Genomic DNA, 22,710 nt, shown 5'->3' with positions numbered 1-22,710 from the left:
ATATTTTAAGAAACTTTTTTTTATGTATATATAATTTTCAAAACCTTTTTACTGCCCCTAATAGTGAATCTTAAGAACGCCATTTTGGGGTCTTTAGATCAATTCCGCTCATCGGCGTTAAAATGAACTTAGTTAAAATCTTTTGAAAAAGTGCCTTAGCCCACTATAGATCCAAGTTCTAATCGGTTCTGACGTATATTAACTATATATAGTTATCAAAATACAATATTTCCATCAATTTCACAAAAAATACTAGAATTCCGACCATGAAAAGAGCTTGCAATTACGGAAAAATGACAATAAACTATCAGAACAGATCATATTATTAAACTATTATGTTCATTTCAACTAAAAAACGTATTTATTTAAAATCTTATTCGAATTTGGGCAAGTGGTTGTGATTTTAAGAAGATTCTTTTTCAAAAAAAACTTTGGTATGAGTTTTTTCTCTACAAGCATTTATATTTTACGATACTGCAAAATTTATCATTTTAATTTGTTTCGCCTTTTCATAATTCACAGTATTGATCATTTAACGTAAATATGTCGTAGTCAACACAATGTCATACAGACGCTATAATATTTTAAAATTGCCTTAACTACACCGAGTGGGCAGAATTTATTAGAATGTGGAATATTAAATATTTATTAGAATGTGAAATATTAAATATTTGTTAGAATGTAAAAATTAAACAGAATGTGAAATACTTCCTGTTTTTCAAAAGATTCTAAATTTCATAAAGATTTCATTTCAACGTTCATTCATTCGCTTTTTTTACTTAAACTTGTTTGTAACTAATCTAAGCTTCCGTAAATAGACTTATAACCTTTTCTTATACCTTTTAACTTATTACTTTTAACTTATACCTTTTCGATTATTTTTGTTTTTGGTAGTAAGATATTTAATTGTTCTTCTTAAGTTGATTTTTCTCCTCTAAAATCTTTTGTTGTCCTATTTCATTTTAATTTTTATTTAAAGGATCCTCTATTCGAAGGATACGTTTAAGCTTGATCATCAATGAATTCTACCGAGTTTTGACATCTAACATCAACTGCATGTCTTGCCCGCTTGTTCATTAACATATCCATGTAAAATGATGTTTTTGACTGAACATGATGACATCACTCCTATAATTCTTCTTAGGTTTTTTTAACTTCTTGAAAATCTTCGATGAGATCTATGATTTTAATGTTTTTTTTCTAGTTCGCAATGTTTGCGTCTTCAAAATTATTTGTATTCCACTCATTACAAATGCTTTGTAACTTAAGGCTACAAATGCTTTGTAAGCAAAGATTACAAAGTGTAATAACAAAAGATTGTTTCAAAGAATAGAGAAAAAATAAACTTAAGTTTAACAAAATAAAGAGAAATTTTTACTTTGGGATAGATATAATGAAGTTATTTGAAAGTTAATTATTTTAGTTAATAACTATAATACTGAACTTTCCATCTTATGATTACCATTAAATCGTTTCCCGCCGTTTGCACGAAAGAATTGTTTAATTAAAAAGCATCGGTATTGTCGGATACTCCATGAAAATTATCCGAACTTTCGAGTAATCAAAATTAGGCAGATTATACGGATATTCAGATATCAGGTTGGCAACCGCAATACTAATGGATATGTTTAAGTTTTAACTTGGTTTGATTGAGTTTTAACTTAGCAGTCAATTTTGAGAACATTGATTAGGAAAGTACTTTCTGACAGAGTGTCATTTATAGTAAAAACAATTTAATAAATTTATTTAAAGTATTTTATTTATATGAAACGATTTTATTAGTTAATTGCTTCAGGTTTTTTTTATTCTAAAATTTCAGAATAAGAAAATTTATCATTTTGTTTAACTATTCAAGCTTCTCTGTTATGCTTCGTTTTTTTTAGATACGGTCTAAAAGTAAACATGAGAATGCCCGAGAGCAGCTTTTTGCTGTCGAACTTGGAGTCTGTCAGATGTGCGGTATAGATGCGCATACTGTTTTTCTAGAAATTTCTAATATGCCAATTGCTAATCGAAAAGCTGCTTTAGAAAAAACATGTTTTGTAAAACTGTCTGTACCCGTCTTAAATAAAATGATCAAGCACCCGAAGGAAGGACTGGTAACGAGTATTATTTCAAAATTATTCAATATTTTTAAACTTGCTTATTTTTTCTTTTCCGGAAATTAATAAAGGCTGTGTTGCGTAACTTTGTTTTAGTTTTGGCAAGCTGACCACGTTCTTGCCGTAGCAGAAGGAGGCGGGGAATGTGGCTTAGAAAATTATAGAACTTTGTGCACTCCTTGCCATAAGGTTGTAACGAAGGATTTAATGATTCGAATCAAGAAAGTAAAACCTTCACATAAGGAAACACGTAGCAATGTTGGTATCAGTTCGTACTTTAAACCTTGCATTTAATTAATCTGAAATATAATTTAAATTATAAATACAAGTTAAAAATATACTTTGAAAATTGCTGTTGCTTATTTGTTTTTGTTACAGTTTTAAGTATTTATTTATTTACTTTGCGTGCGCAGTAAATATAGTATCAAAAAGGTTTCTTGCTTACTTTGAATCTTCGTAAAGGATAAACATCACCTTTGCTTTATTTTAATTTAATTATTTTTCTTATTTTGATTGCTTAAATTTTATAAAAGCAGATTATTGAATTTAAAATGGTATGTACGTAAATGGTGCATGAAATTATTTCAAATAATTTTATTTTTAAAAAGTTAACAAGATAATAAAAGGAAAGGTTTTATTGTTTCATGATTTTGTTTTAATATTAAATTTTACATTTTCTATTTTGTATTCTCTTATTAATTGCTTTGTTTTGAATTGAATTGATTTGTTTAGTATTTATATCTTTTATTTTGGGTAATAATTTCTTCATTTCTTATTACACTTTCTTCGTTTTTTTATCATGAAGGGACGTTTGCACAGACCGCAAGGGTCAAATTTTCGAAAGTAAGTTTTATAATCACAGTTATAATTTCAGTTTTTATAAAAGTTGTAATAGTTATAGTTTAAATGCTTTAGGAAATTGTAAAAATATAACTGTTTAATTACACTAATCAACAACAGCAACATTTTTTTTCACCAAGTATAAATTCTCTAAGATTTCATCTTGGAGAATTTATACTTGCTGAAAAAAAAATATAAAAAACATATTTGCTGAGTTAATCTTGCTGAATCTTAACTTTTTAGTTCCAATGTTAAAAAGTTAACAAGTTAATAGTTTGAAATTAAGTGTTTTTTTTAAATAGAAATTGATTTTAAAAGCAATAATCAAAGACGGAAAGTTAAATATATGAAAAAAAAAGTAAATACTAAAAGTTGATACAAAATTGAGCATTAAGAACAGAGACTTAGGCCTTTGAGATTTTAATCGATATTTGGTAAAAAGCTAGCCAGAAACATTCAATTACTTAAGACAAATGAAAGTTCTTATTTTACTGGACCTTCGGTTTGCGTTTTATCTTATGCCTTATTATGCGCTTTTTAGTGTTGATTTTTCTTGTACTTCATTTTTACGCCGCATCGGTAAGAAGGCTGCGCGAACTTCCTAGCTAATTGCTCTTCTCTGCAGTCGCGAAACTGTTAGATGATCAATAACACTTCAATAGCAAAATAAAATTTGTGAATCATTTTTATGGTTTAAAAAAAAAAAATTAAATACCTATATATTTTTTAACTGATATTGTATTTTCATACTTATAACAGTTCAGGGCTATTTAGGAGGCACCAGAAGACAAGAAAACATTTTTAAGAGGTTTTGCACATTAAAACAATTCATAAAACAAATTAAATATTATATCCTAAAAATCCTTTTGCAATTCAAAAATATACTAATTACGAAAAGGGTGTCACAATATATTCTATGTGTCTTAATAAAATAAGGTCTCTCTGTGACAAGACTATAAGGTCGAGATGACCATATAGTCTTGTCACAGAGCGCTACGAAAGAACATTTAAATAGGATGTTTAAGTCTTAACGTTCTATCCGCTGCACAATAGCTGCCCATAAATATTTCACAGTTGTATAAAATTCAATAGTTGAATTAAATATGATTTTTAACCATTATTTACTTAAAAATAATAATAATAATGGTCAAGGTTTCAACTTTAAAAAGGTCTTGTAACAAAGGTTTTGATGTAAATGACATTAGCGTTGTGATACCAATTAGATACGTAATCGTAAAATATAGAAGTGGTTGGAGCTTGTAAATAAAAATGTTTACAACTCCTACCCAAGGCAATAAGTTAATAAGATGTTTTTTATAACAATCTTATACTAAATATAAATTTATTATGCTTTATTTTGCACTTATATCCAAAGCTCTTAGGGGAGAGTGTGTATGAAAGAGCCAGTTTTAAAATGGCGTGAAAAAACTTAAAAAAAAAAAATGACTTTTTCAGAACTTTGACTTCTAAAAATTATATTAAATATTATTTCAAATTCAAACGGAGCTATGTTTTACCACTTCAGGAAAAGTCATTAAAACTTTTTTATTCATAGCATAGGCTTTTTTATTCATAGCATTAACAGTCGGCTCTTTCAAAATATTGTTTGGTTAAATACATAACCTTAAATTAAACAATTTTGACAAAAGCTTTAATCTAATACTTTTTGTGTAAATGAAGGGCAAATATATATATAAGAATGCAGCATGTTTCTTTTATTAAATAAAACATAACACTTAATCTTAAAAATAAATAAGTAAACCACCAAAAAATTACTTTTCATTTTCAAAATCTTTTGGGCTCCCTTTCGACGCTATTTATTTTAGTAGAACTGTACATTTTTTGTGGGTTACAGGTATCCAGTGTTGTCACACAAAGAGTTAAGTACAATAAGGATCGGATGCCAGTAAGTTAGGAATGGTATTAGCTCCTTCAAAACCTGGCTCTTTCATACACACTCTCCCCTACCAATTAAATTCAGCCACTATCACCGACAGGTTTTTAATTAATCTATAACTATATAAAAGTATTCTAAAGTATGTAAAAAAATGGTGATGAATCTAAAATTAGTAAAAGATAGTAAAAATATTTTCTTAACTTGTTAAGAAAATATTTTTACTATCTTTTACTAGAAAAAGGGAAACATTTTTTTTGTTCCTAAGTTTCAATACTTTTTTTTTCTTTTTTTTTTTATTGCGGTTACTGATCAAGATCGCAAATTTTGAAAAACACTTCATCATAAGCATGAACATACCTAAGAGGCTGGGGGAATAAAAAATTAATTGCTTTTACTCAGTAATTGGTCAGCTTTACGTGAATAAAAACTTTAGGAATTTCGGTTAAATTTTTATTCACTGCTTTTTTTTAATTTTTTTTACTTGCGTTCTTATAATATTATTGCGCAATATTATTTCTTGATTATTTATTTTTTTATTGGAAGCATTAAGTTTTGAATGCTTTTAAAAACTTATTTTTAAGAGCTTTGGTGGAGCAAACAAAACAAAGATCTAAACTAGCATCCGTAGAAGAGTCTTCATCCCGCGAAAATTCTAAACTAGAACTTGAGAAAAAAAGACTTTCGTGGCCAACACATATAGACAAATTAATTTTAGATGGTCAAAAACATTCCAGTAAGAGAACTTGTCAACCTAAGAATTTAGAAAAAACAGACCAAGATCAACAAGCATTGCATGAAGAACAAGACAATACTGTTCAATCAAAGAAGTTAATACAGAATCGGAAATCCACTCCTTGTAGACAAATATTGTCATCACAAGAGCATACAACAAATAAATATGAGAAAGTACTACAAACTTGGAAAATTGAAAAACCTGTTCAAAGCAGGTCTTTATTGTGTGAAGAACAAAAAAGTACCGTATATTCAGTAAAATCAATACAAGAAAATTTTATTCAATCAACTCAAATCGACAAATGTCAAGCTGAAAATGAATACAGTCAACTAAAGCCGGCAATCAACTCAACAATAAAGCCAGCAATAAATTTGACAACAAAACCGGTAATCAATTCGACAACAAGTAAAAGTAAGTTGTTAGAAGATGCTAAAATCGTTATGCATTCTAAAAGAAAGATGAGCGAATCCTATAAAGCTGCACCCATTATATCAAATGAACAAAGAAGGTACACCCAACCAGCACTGGATTTTAAAACATCTTCGATCAGAAAAAAATCTTTAAGTGAACAGGGTAATCAACCAATAATTGAAAAATCTGTTACAAATAATAAAGTAGAATCCGACGAACCTCCAAATAACACAGCACAACGTAGATTATCAAAAACTGATTTAGTCAAACGGGAAAGAAAAATTTCACTTCAAGAGCCGCAATCGATAAAAAATCAAGTGTTAAATTTGGAACCTGAAAAATTCTCTCAGCTTTTTTCTTATGCACAACGTAGAATCTCTGACGCTTCACCACAAATGCCCGGCTACCCAATTTGTGATCCACAAAAATCATTACTTTGCGAAAGCAAAATAATCGAAGAACAGCCCAGCTCGCTAACTGAATCTGAGTTTCAAAAACAAGCGGTCATGACTTTGTGCGAATACTGCAACTATTGTATCTTAACAAAATTGGAGTATCATGCAGGTTTCCATACATGCGTGTGGAGTGGAATTATATGCATAGCAACGTAAGATTAAGTTTATAATGTTTAATAATTTTTTTTTTCTATATGCAGTTTCACTTCTAACATATCTGCAGAAGCAGCATTTATGTTAGAAGTTACTTAAAAAGTTAAGAAAACGATTAAAGAGTACGAAAGAGATTAACTGTGTAATTAAAAAGTTAAAAATTGTATGAAACAAAAGTACATAATCTGCTTTAGCAGATTTATATATGAAAATAATGCGTTTTTAACATTGTTTTAAAGTGAAAATATGTTTATAATACGTTTTTATCATTGTTTAAAAGTAAAAAGCTATTGTGAGAAAACCCATCTCAAATACAGTGTTCCGTTTCAAGAAAATTTATAGAGATAATAAAATCAGGAGTAAGAGAATTGAGATAAAGTCCTCGAAGTAGCCATCCTCAGGATGTTTTATGGATATGAGTGTTTTTTAAAAGGAAGTCAGTAGTAAAATACATCCAAAATTGACGTAAAGTAGAAAACTAAGTAAAATGGTTGACATTCATTGTTATTAAATGTTATAACTGTTTCAATAATGACTAACTTAAAGCAACGTTTTTAAAAACAATTTTTTGTTTAAACTGAAAATATACCGTTCACTGCAAGCCCCAAACTGTCAAAGATGAGAGATCATGTTCAAGATCGGCTGCCTATTTGAAGCAATCAAAAAGTGATGACCAAGTGGATCATCACTGTTTGACTCTTAAATTAAAAACCTTTTTATTCAAGACTAATGGCGCTTCAGAGATAAGATTGTTAGGACGATAAAAATAAATATAAGACCCAAAACAAAACGTTGTGGTACTCTAGAGATTACCTTAAATGCTTTAATAGCAAAGGCTCAATAACTCTAAAAAATTTTCATGGCACACTATATGAAAAGATAGTATAGAAAAAAATAACCTTAAAGTTAACCAAAAAAAAAAAAAAACAAGTGCTTTTACTATGTTACGAGCAACGTTTTTTTTTTTTTTTACATAATTTCTATATATGGAAAACCGTAAACCTGTTTGGCTAACTATCAGTTGTAGAACAAAATTGATTAAAGACGCACAGATTTTGCTTATCTTGAAGGACTTTGTTTTTACCATTTTTTATAATAAAATCAACATCTTTAAAAATCTTTTATTTTAAATATTTTTAATATTTTAGTTGTTTCATTTTACACTTTTTTTTTTTTTTTAGTTGTATTATGTTTATTATGTATCATATATTTATATATTCTATTTTATTTGTTATACATTTTATTATATATATTTTGATATGGTTTTCACTTTAACGTAGCATTAATCTTTTTGGTATTGTTTAGCATAAAGGATTCATTTAAAAATTTATATTTGAAATCATCAGAGGGGCTTAATAAAGGGAAACAGTTTTTTTGTATAACTTCAAAAACTTTTTTACTAACTTCATAAATATTTTAAATATTATGTCCTTCTGAATCTTTTAAATTAATAAATTTGTGATTTTTTTTAGAGGCTTTCTATGTGGCTTTATTCCTTTTTGTATAAACGAATGCAAAGATGTTGTCCACAAATGTCCAAACTGCAATAAAGTTTTGGGCACCTACAGAAGATTATGATTTCAATTTTGGGTAAAAACTTGTGTTGTTAAAAAGACTTTTAACAACACAAGTTTTCTGAATAAATCTCAAGAAAGGTTGTTACAGCTTTCCATAAAACGTTTTCTTAATTAGTTTAATAAAAGCATAAAAGACACTGGCTAAATTATTAATTTATTTTTAAATGAAAGATTAGCGTTTTAATACTTTTTAAGTAGAACACAAGCTTAATAATTTATTAATTTATTGCTAAATGAAATGCTGGCATTTAAATACTGTTTACGTAGAACACAAGCCTAATAATAAACAAAGTTCAGGAAAACCTGTTTACTGCTAATTTAGAAGATTCTTGACATCGCTATATAGCATATGGTATTTAGAAGAAGACATCGCTATATAGCATATGGTATTTAGAAGAAGACATCGCTATATAGCATATGGTAATTGACAACAATAAAGATGACGACTATGGTATAAAAAAAATATCTTTACACCATGCTTTTTATTTGTAAAATACTTAAAAGTTTAAGAAAAGATTTTTGTTGTAAATGAATGCTTTTAATTTATAAAAAAGTACTGTGTTCACCCGTGATACGTGTAGAGTTGGTCGTTATCCCACATTGCCCACATAGTTTTCTTTGATGAGCTACTTTTAGGAGTTTTAGGTTTTGTTTTATTTTTTTAACGGAAAAAGTTTGGGAAGACCCTAGACTATCTAAAAATTCATATTTGGTTTTAAAAAATCTATATAAGTTTTTGTTAGGTCATCTCGCCTAGGCCAACTTATACCATTATCGGGTTATGTTGTGTCATTAACTTATACCATTATCAGGGTATGTAATGCGTACTAATCGGAAATAGAATTTCACTTACATTTTCTAAAATTGTTTCAATTTTAACTTTTAAAATATTAACGGAATTTGGTTAGTAATTCCTAATTTAAACAAGATAATTTAAAAATTTTTCAATTTTACTATTTTAAGAGGCATATTATTTTTTACAATAACTTTTTAAAATAACTCTGGGCCTCCTCGTGACTGCGGGCCCATGATTCAATCCATTAATCTTTGCAGACTGAATTAAACAAGAAAAAAATTATTAAATTAAAACATTTTTTTGCTTTTCTAAACTTTCAATTAATTTAATACATCATTAAGATAAAAATAATTAAGTATAATGCAGAAGTTTGATTTTATTATTAGCAATCAAAACATTTATCAAAAACATGTTGTTTTTTTAACTCTGAACTAAGTCATTTATACTAACACATCAACTTTAACATTATGTGCTAATATTAACTTTTTTTTTACTATTATTATGCAGCTATGAAACGCTATATCTTTTTCAGATTGTTATTTAAGCTTAGATAATAATCTTGGTTGGTTGCGTATGTTGAGCATGTTAACAGTGTATTTTTTTTTGCAGCCGAAATATTATAATATTTATATTTATGTTTGCAGATTATCATAATTAAAGAATATAAATGAATAGTTCATTAAAAAAAAAAATCTTTATACCAAAAATTGCATTATTTTCAACACACCCAATCATCACATCTTAGAAAACCAGTTTTTTAAAATTAGCTATTCTAATGGAACTCAAAAAAACTCAAAATAACAAAAAAAATCACACAAAAAAGTTAAATAAAATTATATCTTCAAGGACTATACTTAAGATTAAAGTAATTATCTCAACCATAAAAAAACAAAACAATAAATCTTTCCTATCTCTAAAAAAGTTAACGGTACTAATTTTTGAAAAAACTTTCGCTTTTGAAATACCAAAATAAAGCTCCGCGGAGAACAACTTTAGAAAAACGCTCAATTTTAAGGTATGCATTTTTTTTCAAACGGCGGAAAATAATATTTTGAATGTTTTTGATATATCTACTAGAGAAAACACGATACTTTTAACAAATGACTTTGACCCTGACGTTAATTATTTTAATTACTTTTCAATAGATTCTGTTTATTTTAATATAAGTAATGCCACAAGTTATTTAAACTCTTCATTATCCAATTTTTCATTATAAAATTTGAACATCAGTAGTATGAGTAAAAATTTTGAATCCCTTAAAATAACTTTAAAAAAACTTAAACTACAATTTTAGTGTAATCTGTCTAACGGAAACTTGGTGTCAAAATGGCGATAAGTTAAATTCTAATTTTTTTCTACTAGGTTATAATTCAATACACCAATCCAGGAAAAATGGCATTGGCGGGGGCGTATGTATTTTTATTCTTAATTCTTTTACTTTTAGAAAATTACAAAACCTCTGTGTCAATGACGCTAATTGTGAGTCGTTAACAATTGAAATTCTTAATTAGAAAACCAAAAATATTTTTATAACTTCTCTTTACAGACCACCTAATGACCAGACCACCTAATGACCAGACCGCCGAATGATAATTTTGATGCATTCGAAAGTCACTTAAAAAATATTTCGCCAAAAGTCATTAAAAAACATGTTTACTAAATTGGTGATTTTAAAATAGGTATTCAAAAAATAAATAATGATTCCTACACTAAACGGTTTGTAAATACTCAACTTCAGAACCTGTAATTAACAAACCAACGCGCGTAACACGCAATACTTCTTCAATTATTGATAACATTATCACTAATATTGCCATGACTTGCCAAATCAAAAGTGGAATATTAAAAACTGATATCAGCGATCATTTTCCTAATTTTCTTATAAATTACTCTTTAATTCCTGAATCTAACAATTTTTTGCAACATATCTAAGACAAATAAACAACTAATCTATTATAAAATGTGGAGAATTAACAGAAATTGATTGGAATCTTTTAACTGAGTGCAACGATGCTAATGATGCATACAACTTATTTTTGCGGTTGTTTTCTAAACAATACGAAAGATCCTTTCTAAAAATTAAAAAAACAACTAATTCCAAAAACTTTAATCATCCGTGGATGACAAATAGTCTTAGAAAATCATTCAGAAAAAAACTAAATATGTATGAAAACTTTTTAAAAAGTAAAACTTATAACAATGAAATTAAATACAAAAAGTATAAAAATTGTTTTGAAAGAATAAAAAAGCAAATAAAAAAAAATTATTATTTTAACCTCTTAGAACATTCAATAGGAAATAATAAAAAGACATGGGAAGTAATTAAAGAAGTTACAGGGTAAAAACAATTACATAAAAACACCACTATTCCAAATAGATTAAAGCTAAACTTGAACAAACAAATATTTGATAAGAAAGAAATAGCTGAAAATTTCAACAAATTTTTATAAAGGTAGGAAAAAATTAGCATCAGATATCACTCCTGAAAACAAAACATGGATGAGTCGGAACTGTCTCTAAATGAACTTCAGGCATCCTTTAATGTGGTTAAAATAAATAAAAGTGCCGGGTTTGATGATATTAATGTTAATGTTCTAAAAGCTGTTTTTGGTGTTATTAAATTACCTCTTTTGTTTATCTTCAATCTTTCAATAACAACTGGTATTTTTCCTTGTCAATTAACAGTAACAAGAGTAGTCCCTGTATACAAAAATGGCAACGATTCTATACCATCTAACTACAGACCTATATCTATCCTTTCTTGTCATCATGCAGTAACTGATTTAGCCAGTCAAATTCTGGATGGGTTTGCTAAAAAAAGTTATACTCTCGGCTTGTTCATCGACTTGTCAAAAGCTTTTAACACTGTTGATCATAAAATTCTCTTGTACAAACTAGAAACATATGGAGTAATAAATAGCAACTTTAAATTGCTGCAAAATTACCTTAAAAATGGAAAACGAGGAGTTTCTTATGATTCAACATGTACAAAGTTACAAACAATAAGCTTTGGAGTTCCTCAAGGCACTTTTCTTGGACGCCTACTATTTCTGATTTACGTAAATGATATTTACCTATCTTCAAACATGCTTAACTCTGTTCGTTTTGCTAATGACACTAATCTTTTTTATACCTATTCCAATATAAAAACAATTTTCTTTACAGTAAATCGTGAGCTGGAAAACCTTAATGACTTATTTAAATCAAACAAACTCTCTTTGAATATCAGTAAAACTAAGTACATTTTATTTCATCACCAATCTAAATCCGATAACTTGCCTCTGCAACTTCCTCAGCTAATAATAAATAACAATATAGCAAACAGAGTTTCATCACTTAAAATCTTAGGAATAATATTTGATGAACATCTCAATTGGAAAAATCATATTACGCTAGTTGAAAACAAAATTTCTAAAACAATAGGCGTAATGCATAAAACAAAACATCTACTGAGTAAAAAATGTTTATTAGATTTATATTACTCTTTTATCCATAGCTACATAAGCTATTGTAATATTGCTTGGGCAAGTACTTGCCCTTCAGCATTAAAAAATATATATATTAAGCAAAAACAAGCCAGTAGAATTATATGTAGTGTGCATAAATACACCCACTCTAAGCCATTACTCCGGGAAATTAAAGCTCTTAATGTCTATGAGTTATACGTGTTTTAAAACTTGTTATTCATGTTTAAATATCAAAATGACTTGCTTCCAAAATCCTTTAATAACCGATTTCTAAAAATTAATCATAAATACTCAACGAGGTACTCTATCCATAATTTTAATTTACCTAAGTCAACTCTTGAAACATCTGATTACTCAATTTCATATAGAGGACCTAGTCTGTGGAACATAGTTCTTAATGAAAATATGAAAAGTATAACTTCAGTAAATTGTTTTAAAAATATAGTTAAACAGTATTTACTTGAATTAACAGACACAAACATATTTTTGTATTTTTAAGTGAAAAAAAATCTTGTTATTTCTTACTGTATGTATTTATTTAATTTTTGCAATTTGTTGTATTCTTGTTGTAATTATGTATTAACTTGTTTTATATAACGAGTATCTGTAAATTTATATAATGAGAAATTTGTAAAAAATTTTTTACGTTTACTATAGGGGCTTGATGACAAGACTTCTGTCTTCTACTTGCTCCTGTCGTTATTAATTTTTTTTTAATTTAAATTTTATTGATAAAAATTGTAAAACAAGAACGTTGTAAAATGTTTATAAATGACGAGGATGTAATAAATTTTTGATGATCTTGTTTCGTTCTGACGTAATTACAAAATATTGAATAATAAAAATTATAACGGGAATGGTAAATTTTTTTAAAAGCAAAACAATCAAAGAGTATTAACTATACAACCAAGAAATTAAAATAAATAACACCGTCGAACTTGTATGAATATCCTTAACCAAAAAAGTTCGCGAAAAAATCATTAGTCTACACGTAAAAGAGGTTATACCATCTTAGGACCTGCTCATCTTACGCAACCTTCCACTAGTAGTACTTAAAACAGTGGGGAACTTTTTATTTACTTATATCTAAAAAATTAAATCAAACAACATTAATTCATAAAAAATAAAATGAAATTTAATTTCATTTAGCAGCACACATAATGTCGTAATGTTTGAACACAAAGTACGGTAATCCACGATTCTCTGATTAGAGTTTTAGCGCTGCGCACTCATGTTAAATGCCATGCGCAAACCTAGTGGAGATAAACAAACCAAAACGAATAAAGCTTAAGTTTTGGCGTAAATGTCATACATTTATGATGACATTTACACTGTATCTTCGTGATCCATTGATCACGAATGTGCAGCGTTATTAAATCAAATGACTTTACAGGATTTTAAAATAATGTCTGTTGAAGCTCTGATAGTATTTTTAAGCTTGAGAAAAAAGCCTTATGAAGGTGATTAAGAAGCATAAGTGTATAGGTAAATTGTTAACCTATACACTAATGTTTCATATTCATCTTCATATGGCATTTTTCTCAAGCTTAAAAATAAATATAAGTTTGTTTTTTTAAAACTATTAATCAGCTTATATATATATATATATATATATATATATATATATATATATATATATATATATATATACATATACATATATATATATATATATATATATATATATATATATATATATATATATATATATATATATATATATATATACATATATACATACATACATACATACATACATACATACATACATACATACATACATACATACATACATACATACATACATACATACATACATACATACATACATACATACATACATACATACATGCATACATACATACATACATACATATATATATATATATTTATATACATACATATATATATATATATATATATATATATATATATATATATATATATATATATATATATATATATATACATACATACAAGTATATATATTTATATACATACATATATATACATATATATATATATATATATACATACATACATACATACATACATACATACATACATACATACATACATACATACATACATACATATATATATATAAATATTTATATACATACATATATATATATATATATATATATATATATATATATATATATATATATATGTATGTATGTATGTATGTATGTATGTATGTATGTATGTATATATATATATTTAAATATACACACAAATATATACATATATTAGGTTTTATTTCCATTATTCTCGTATAAAGATAAGATGAAAAAATAAAGCTGATAATTAAGTTTTAAAAAACAAACTTATATTTATCTAAACACTAATGCTTCATAATCACCTTCATAAGGACTTTTTCTCAAGCCTAAAAATGCTCTCAGAGCTTCAACAGACATTTATTTAAAATCCTGTGAAGTCATTTGATTTGATAAAGCTGTATCGTTATCCATTTCTGACATTTACAGCAAAACTGCCTTCAAAATTATTCGTTTTGGTTTGTTTACCTCCGCTAGGTTTGCGCATGTCATTAAACATGAGTGCGCAGCGCTAAAACTCTAATCAGAGAATTGTGTATTAGGCTATTTTAATATTTAAGCAGTAATTGTATATTTTATTATTTTAGTAAAAAAAATAACATACTACTTAAAAAAAATTAACCTTTTTCTTAACTGAAAAAAAACCATAAAAGCGGAGATTAAAGATGGGACAGTATTTCAGAATTGCTTAATTTGTTTACAACAACAAGACATAAAATGCGGGAACTTTCAACGGGTTATGTGCAGAAATTAACGTGCCGAAAATAGGATAAGGGGGTTTAGTACATGCATCGAATGATTTAAAGAGATAATGCAAAAAAGTGATGTTACATTGATTGGAGATTTGGGTTGGAACAGCAATATGGTTAGGGTTAAGAGAGATTTTCCGCAAAATTTAATCTTATATAATTTAATCTCGCATTTTACGCGTTGAGAATTTAGGCATTTCCGCCCGTATCCAAAATAACATATTGTAATTTAAGCTGCTCATTCACTGATATAATTGCAGCACTTATGTTATATTTGTTATTACCCGTTATCGTAACAACTGAAAAAAGATTTTTCAGCACATTAAAAATTGTTAAAACACATTTAATAACGGTAATTAGGCTATTTTAATATTTAAGCGGCAGTTGTTTATTTTAATATTTTAGTAAAAAAATATCATAAAAAAACTTTTGCTGATTGCCATAAAAATTGCAATCAGCAAAAGTTTTTTTCTTAACTGACCGTCTGCGCTAAGCCTATTAACTATTGAAGTAGAAATAGCAGTTATAATAGCAACTGCCGCCACCAAGAAGATTTTTTGACATTTTACTTATACAGATCAAAATCTGAGTATGTTTTGATTTTTTTTTTTTTTTTCAGGAACGTATTCTGACATAAGCAAAGTTTTAAATGCAAAAAATGCAATTTATGTAAGCAAGAAGTCGATAATACTGAATTATCTAAGATTCTACACATAATAAATGCTAGTATCTTTCAAATCACCTTATAATCTGTTTCACATTCCAGCTCAGACTTCACATTTTCTGCCTTTGCTTCAATCCACCTCCGGGTATAACATCTAGGATTAATGATGTGGTGGAGCTACACATTTTATAAACATTAAAAAAGCTTTTGCTTTAGTTTGTTAAAACCAGATTTTAGATTGACTTGCAATAGCAGAAGTTGTTGCAGTCAATCTGAAAGATTTTTGGTTAATTTTTGAATCTGATATTGGAAAATGCCTGTTACAAGATACAAACCTGGTTACACTGGTTTCTATGTCATAAAGTTAAAATTTTGTTAAAGGATAAACTTTTTTTTCATGTACAACTGTTGAGTAGAGGAGAAGGGGGGAGGTATAAAGGAAAGCAGTTTTTTAGGGGCCTAGATTAAAATATTGTGGAAAGGAAGGGGGGAATGGAAATTTTTGTCGCTACACTATTGGTTACAACAGAGGAAACTAGCTTTTATATTTGATATAAGTTTTATGCAGCAAATCAACTTTTTATGCGTAAAAAAAATGTTCTTGCTCTGTAGTAAGATACTTCAATTAATTTTTTCGGGTATAAACTGTATAGAGAACCAATATCAAATAATAGTGCTTCGGTTTTATTGCTTTCCCAAACGGGTCCCAAACCTATTCTGCCAAAAAACCCCTTATGTGTCCCATACTAGATAACCAAACAAATTCCATGCGGTACCCATATGTATTGATTGGCTGGATTATTAAATGTATTAAAAAAATGATATAATAAATCAACATTCTTTAATATTCAGTAAAGAAAACTATCGCTTTACAACTCTTTATTACTGATAAACTAAATTATCAGTAAAAAAAGAAAAAAACTCTGATTTTATAAATACTTGAATTTTGTTTTTTTGATATGCACAAAAACGGTAGCAGGAAAAAATCCTCCGGGAAAATATCCTCCTGAAAAAATCACCCTGGATTTTTTTTACAGCGTATAAAATAAACGATATATTAATATAATAGTAATTTATAATATAAATATTTTATATCTACGTATTATAATACAAACAGAACCATAATCCTTCATTTTTCATAAACCGACTGATAAATAGATAGAACATGCAAGGAGTGTACATACATTGACTAACAAATAGGTAGAACATACAAGGAGTGCCGCTACATTGACTGAGGGTTTTGGTTTTGGCAGGCAATCTATCAATTTCAAAACAATATATTTTTTTTAATTTTATTTTTTTGCAGGGATGTATTCCGGGGGATTTTTTTCCTAGAACCCACAAAAATAAATGAATTTTCGCATTAAAAGGCAAAGGTGCCTTTTAATGCAAAAATTCATGAAAATTGAAAGTTTTAAATTGTTTGAAATTTCTACCCTACTCTCGCTCTCTACCCACACTCTCTACCCACTCTCTCAGTTATTTTATGTACTGACAGTCTTATCACAGAGCACCGCGGAATAGAATTTAACCAGGAAGCTCCCTTTCTTATCAATAATGCATATATGGCAAAAGCCTGCTTTGAACTACAGACCTCCAGTTTTGAAGCCAGAACTCTAACTACTAAACCGCTGCATCTGATTGCTAAAATACTAAAAATTAGTAATAAAAAATTACTAATTCTTTTAAAGCAAATCTTAAAACAATTATAACTTTTAAATAGAAGCAATAAATGTTAAATTCAAATAAAAAGCAATTAATTAGTTTAAAATTAGAAAAATAAAAGATTTTAAGGTTAAGCATTGGTGTTTCCTACGAATATCAAGTTGATAACACTACCTTTTAATAGGCAAAATATCACACACAAAAAAAGGTTACTTCTATTTAATGTAATTGAATTATTTAATTTGGAGCAAGCAGTGCATCATATGCATCAATTTATCATTTTATTTATTATATCTTTTGTTATATTTATTCGTATGAATAAATACAACAAAAAAATTTTTATTTATTTTATTAAAAATAATTTAATTAAATGAAAGTATTAACATTTTTTCAAGAAAAGCATAGAGAATTGTGTAAAAAGACAGATATATAAAAGTTTATATATAACTTACATATTTGATGCTTCTATGTATAGAAAAATTTTAGTATTTCCATTTAATTTAACTATTTATAAAAATGCAAAAAACAAAGAACAGACACATTTTATTTATAGCCTTTGATTTTTTCTACAGTGCGATTGGTTTTTACCGTACTTGATCTATACTTTTACACTGAAATGCTCTAACATTTGATTTGATTTCGTACGAAGTGCCGTTGAATGTTTGAACTTAATTCTTAAAACTTTCCTTAAATATATATGTTTCTTAATAAACTTGTATGTATCATAAAATTGTTATGTTTTTTCATTTTTACTAAATCACTAAAAGATCTTGATTCCTCGCTATTTCTAAGTTTAAGCAACCTTTTTTAATGTTTTTTTTTTTCATTCAATTTTTCTTTTTTGCTTTTTCAAGTGTATGTTCAACTTTTTTGGAACGTATTGAATGCAATTGGTGTAACACGATTTACGGACTATATGTAATCATTGCTTTAAACTCATTAAAGTACACTTTTCTGTTTGTTTCCAGTCTAATAATAAAAAAAATGGAAAATGTTTTTATTATTTTAAATTAATTACAATAAAATAAAAATAACAATAATAAGTAAAAAAATACAAACTTGAAATATTTAATAATTGCTTCTCTTTCAGAGTCTTTGGCTGTTTTTAATACACACATTAATGCTTCTTTAATATCGAAAGCCGGAATGTAACCATTGCCTTCAAAATCGAATGCATTAAATGCATCTTTTGCTATAATTAAATTTAAAAAAATTAATATATGCAATTTAAAAAAAATTTATATATATATATATATATATATATATATATATATATATATATATATATATATATATATATATATATATGTATATACACACACACTTTCTTTTAATTTTTCATTTTTAAATTCAAATAAAAATCTTTTTTGAAAATCTGCATTTTGGTAAGAAATACACTCCGGTCCTGAAACTTCCACCATGGGATTTTTACATATCACAGCAAAAAACTTACGATAAAAGTCTATCTGATGTATTTATCATATTTGACCACTCATACTAGTAACATTGAAACAATAAATAATGAAATAATTTTTTTTTCACCGCAATTGGACACAAGTTGTGTTTTACCTTCCTTTGTATTTTTGTCCTCAGTTTCTAATTGCGCAATTAATTCCATAAACTCGTCAAAGTTTAGTTGTTTTTTTCCGTTTTCAATAGAAAGATAAAGTTCTTCAAGCACCTTATCTGCTGGATTGTATCCAATTGTAGCCAATAGTTTGCGAAAATCATGAGTATGAATGCATCCTAAATAAAGGCACTCTAAATGAACTTGACTTTAAGTAAATGAAACAAACTAAAAGTCGGTTGTAATTTTGAATAGTTTAATTTTTAAGCTATTTTTATTTACTAAAAACTGATTATTTTTTGTGCTTAGTTTTAGTTATAGTTAAAAACTTTTTACCATTACTTCGCTCTAATAGAATAAATGCGCTCTGAAACTCGCTGATTTGATCATTTGAAAACTTGTTCCTGTATGTATACACAGACATTTTCATTAAAAGGTCAAAAAAATCTTGTTTTAACTTATATTTTAAACTCATTTAATATTAGTTAATTATTCATGTTCTTTCATCTAATTTACCCATTAATGACATTCCAATACAAACTGCCGAAGAGTACAATCGAATGCTACGCTAATATGTAACTAACTAAAATTTTTCGACTATTAAAGTATTCCATGACATATTTAAATAAATCAACACCGCAGAAATAGAAACCGTTATCTTTTACAAAAATCGTTAATTGTTAAAAAGGTTTTTATACGTTATTTTTTTTTTGTATTTGTCTGGTTATGGATTTGAGAAACATATTATTTGACATTCCAGTGAAAATTTGAAAGAAATTGGACTTTTCATTTAAGTCTCAAGTTATGCGCTTGTCGGGTTACTTTTGCACACTACGCACATACATACACGGGTTTCGAAGTGGGGGATGGGGGTGGGGGGAGGGGTGGGTAAAATTGTCAATTCTTTAAAAAAGTCTTCTTTATCTAGAATTTTCAAAAAAAATAAAAAAATCCTTTAAAAAAAAGTGTGTGAAGGAGAGGAGGGGAAGGCACATAAGAAACACCGGGGGGCCATGTTGTCGTCGACCCTGCAATTTCCAGAAACTGTGGAAGTGACACCCTAAAAATTGCTTGATTTTTATTATATTTTATGCTAAACTTTTTATATAAAACTTATTATATATTGATAAGGATATAGGCTAAACCTTTAGTGGTAAAAAATATTTCCATAAATGTTTTGTTCACTCGGAATCCGAATTTAAAGATTTGAGTCTTTTTTTAATTTTGGACCAATTATTAGGTCCAAAACTAAAAATCGATTTTTTTTTTATCGTCTAAAAAAAAAAAATCGATTTTTAGTTTTGGACCTAATAATTGCGATTTTATTACGACAAATCGGTATATTGCAACTTGATACTTTTTATTGGTTATTTTCATTGGTTATTTTCAAACTTGATTTTTTTCATTGGTTATTTAGGTGCTCCTTGAAACCCTAACGGTCTTTTCACAACGCACCGAGGAATAGCATTTAAGCAGGAAGTTCACGCCTCCTTCCTTACCAATGATGTATATATGGTCATAGCTTTGAAGCATGGACATACAATTTTGAAACCAGAATTCTAACAACTATACCATAGCTAATGATACATCGTTAGCTACATACTGTAGCATAGCAGCTAGTTACTAAAAAACGACAAATCTGTAGCTGGTCGACATAATTATAAATTCTATAGGTAGTTGATGTAGCTAAAAGGCGGTGGTGTGTATACACATGACATCTTTTTAGCTTGCGCTATTATTGTTATTGTATTATTGTAACTAAGTATAACATAACGATAAGTCTGTATCTATTTGATGGCTACATAGTGTAGCTTTGTAGGTCTCAACAATCTATTTTGGTAGTTTATCTAATACAATCTTTTGTTTAAGACAAGGTTCAAACTGTTATAACTTGATAACTAACCCTAAACCCTAACCTTCAAATAAACATTTTTTTTATCTGTGGAAAAGTGCGTTACATTAGATGTATCAATCCATGTTCAGGTGTATATGTGATAATAGCAAAAAATGGAAATAAATATTTTTGATTAAAAAAATATTTAAGGGCCCTATTCCTAAAATAACATATATTTAAAGAAGAATGCAGGAAACCATGAAATTACTTTTCTTTTTACAGACAAATTTTCTAGCTTTTATTGGCAAAGTCAATTACGACATCTTCAAAATTTATATTTTAACCAAGTTCTTTAAATTGTTATTAAAAAAAAGCATCTTGGCTCTACAACCGGTAATGAAATGGGTTAGGAAAATTTGTTATGCAATGTCAACATTGGAAAAACTTATTTTAAATTATTGAAATTTTTAAAAAAGTGTTAATATTTCCATTTAATTAAATTTATTTTATTAAAAAAAATAAAAATTTTGCTGTTGTATTTATTCATACGAATAAATATAACAAAAGATATAATAAATAAAAGGATAAATTGATGCATTTGATGCACTGCTTGCTCCAAACTTTATAGTGCTACTTTATTATTATCGTTTGCCATAAACTTGAAAAACTTGACAATTTCATCATAGAATTGTGTATTTAAGTCTGAAGGATAAATAGTACACAAAGATTTGACAGCAGCAACAAGGACAAGAGAGGTTATAATCAAAAAGTTAGATAAAAAACCAAACATTCTCTTTTTCTGCTAATGAGGTCTCAAACTCATTAGCAGAAAGCCTTTCTTTCAAGCGCATTTTCAACTTTCCTATATTAGGGAAAAAGCGTTTAATTTAAAATTGCCACTTCCACTTAGAACCAATTTAATCTCTCTAATCTCACCAACTCCTACTTTGAGAGTAATAATGCTTGAGAACCTTCCATCACATTTTTGAATGTCAAAACAATCTTCACGAACTGATGCCACATATTTTAAAACAGATTGAAGCAATCATACATCAAGAACTATATCTCTACTTTTATCCTAAATTTGATACTAGCAGCATCAAAAAGTGATTCTGTGTCAAAGCTCCGAAATCAAAAGCTTTCATTTTCTATCATAGTTCAGTAGCTTCATTTTGTGTCTGACGTTTTTCATTTTTATCCAGAACAATTGATTTTAGGGAGTCAAGGGTATGAATTTAATTTGCATGTTGAATTTTAGCAAAAATGACTCTTGTTAACCACTTTGTCCCACTAAAGCTTTTGATGGTAACTTTTTTGTCCTTTCCTGCCCAACTTACGAGACCAAAACAAATTATCTGCCTTTAAGAGTTCAAGAAGTATAGAAGCTATCCAGATATTAAAGAAACCCAATGAAATCGGATGCTGTCTCACAAGTTTCAACAGCATTTACTCCAACTAAATTTAAATTTAAAGGTTGTGCTGCACAAAGAATAAATTTAATGTTTTTGGAAATTATTTTTAGTTGTGCTTGCAGGCCGTTGTATTTTCTGAACATAAAATATCAGGGTCGGGCTGGCCAGGGAGCTTGGGGAAGGGGGATATTTTCCCTTTGGGCCCCTGCCAAGCCTAAATACCAAGGCCCGAATATAAACCAAAGTACGCAAATAATACAAACAAAAATACAAAGTAATAATAACTATTTATTGCTTATATGCATTAATTTTGCAAAGACAATAAATA

The 22,710-nt window shown here is 27.7% G+C and overlaps 4 protein-coding genes across 4 annotated transcripts in view; 3 read left to right on the top strand and 1 right to left on the bottom strand.

Moving 5' to 3' along the window:
* Nucleotides 1-2,453, top strand: part of LOC100199971 (DNA annealing helicase and endonuclease ZRANB3) — a 29,696-nt gene extending 27,243 nt beyond the window's left edge. The window contains exons 22-23 of the mRNA XM_065795724.1: nucleotides 1,884-2,099; nucleotides 2,199-2,453. Of these exons, the coding sequence (XP_065651796.1) occupies nucleotides 1,884-2,099; nucleotides 2,199-2,396 (414 nt within the window). The 3' untranslated portion in view covers nucleotides 2,397-2,453. The remainder of the gene's footprint in view (nucleotides 1-1,883; nucleotides 2,100-2,198) is intronic.
* Nucleotides 2,454-2,835: 382 nt separating this feature from the next.
* On the top strand, nucleotides 2,836-8,697 carry LOC101235868 (WD repeat-containing protein 87). Its single transcript, XM_065795725.1, has 3 exons — nucleotides 2,836-2,945; nucleotides 5,421-6,590; nucleotides 8,064-8,697. The coding sequence occupies exons 1-3, from the start codon at nucleotides 2,902-2,904 to the stop codon at nucleotides 8,167-8,169; spliced, it is 1,320 nt and encodes a 439-aa protein (XP_065651797.1). The 5' UTR covers nucleotides 2,836-2,901; the 3' UTR covers nucleotides 8,170-8,697.
* A 2,762-nt stretch (nucleotides 8,698-11,459) lies between these two features.
* LOC136079263 (uncharacterized) lies at nucleotides 11,460-12,638 on the top strand. The gene has a single exon (XM_065794989.1). The coding sequence runs from the start codon at nucleotides 11,460-11,462 to the stop codon at nucleotides 12,636-12,638; it is 1,179 nt and encodes a 392-aa protein (XP_065651061.1).
* A 5,458-nt stretch (nucleotides 12,639-18,096) lies between these two features.
* LOC100210515 (calmodulin, striated muscle) lies at nucleotides 18,097-19,576 on the bottom strand. The gene is made up of 4 exons (XM_065794781.1): nucleotides 19,473-19,576; nucleotides 19,139-19,315; nucleotides 18,629-18,761; nucleotides 18,097-18,538 (listed from the first exon to the last, which is right to left on the bottom strand). Exons 1-4 carry the CDS (start codon nucleotides 19,564-19,566, stop codon nucleotides 18,475-18,477), a joined length of 468 nt encoding a protein of 155 aa, XP_065650853.1. The 5' UTR covers nucleotides 19,567-19,576; the 3' UTR covers nucleotides 18,097-18,474.
* Nucleotides 19,577-22,710: the final 3,134 nt, after the last annotated feature.

Source organism: Hydra vulgaris, chromosome 04 (genome assembly GCF_038396675.1).
Source record: "Hydra vulgaris chromosome 04, alternate assembly HydraT2T_AEP".
NCBI classification, from domain to species: Eukaryota; Metazoa; Cnidaria; class Hydrozoa; order Anthoathecata; family Hydridae; genus Hydra; species Hydra vulgaris.
Note: the sequence above shows the minus strand (reverse complement) of the source record. Positions and strands in the feature narration are given on the sequence as shown.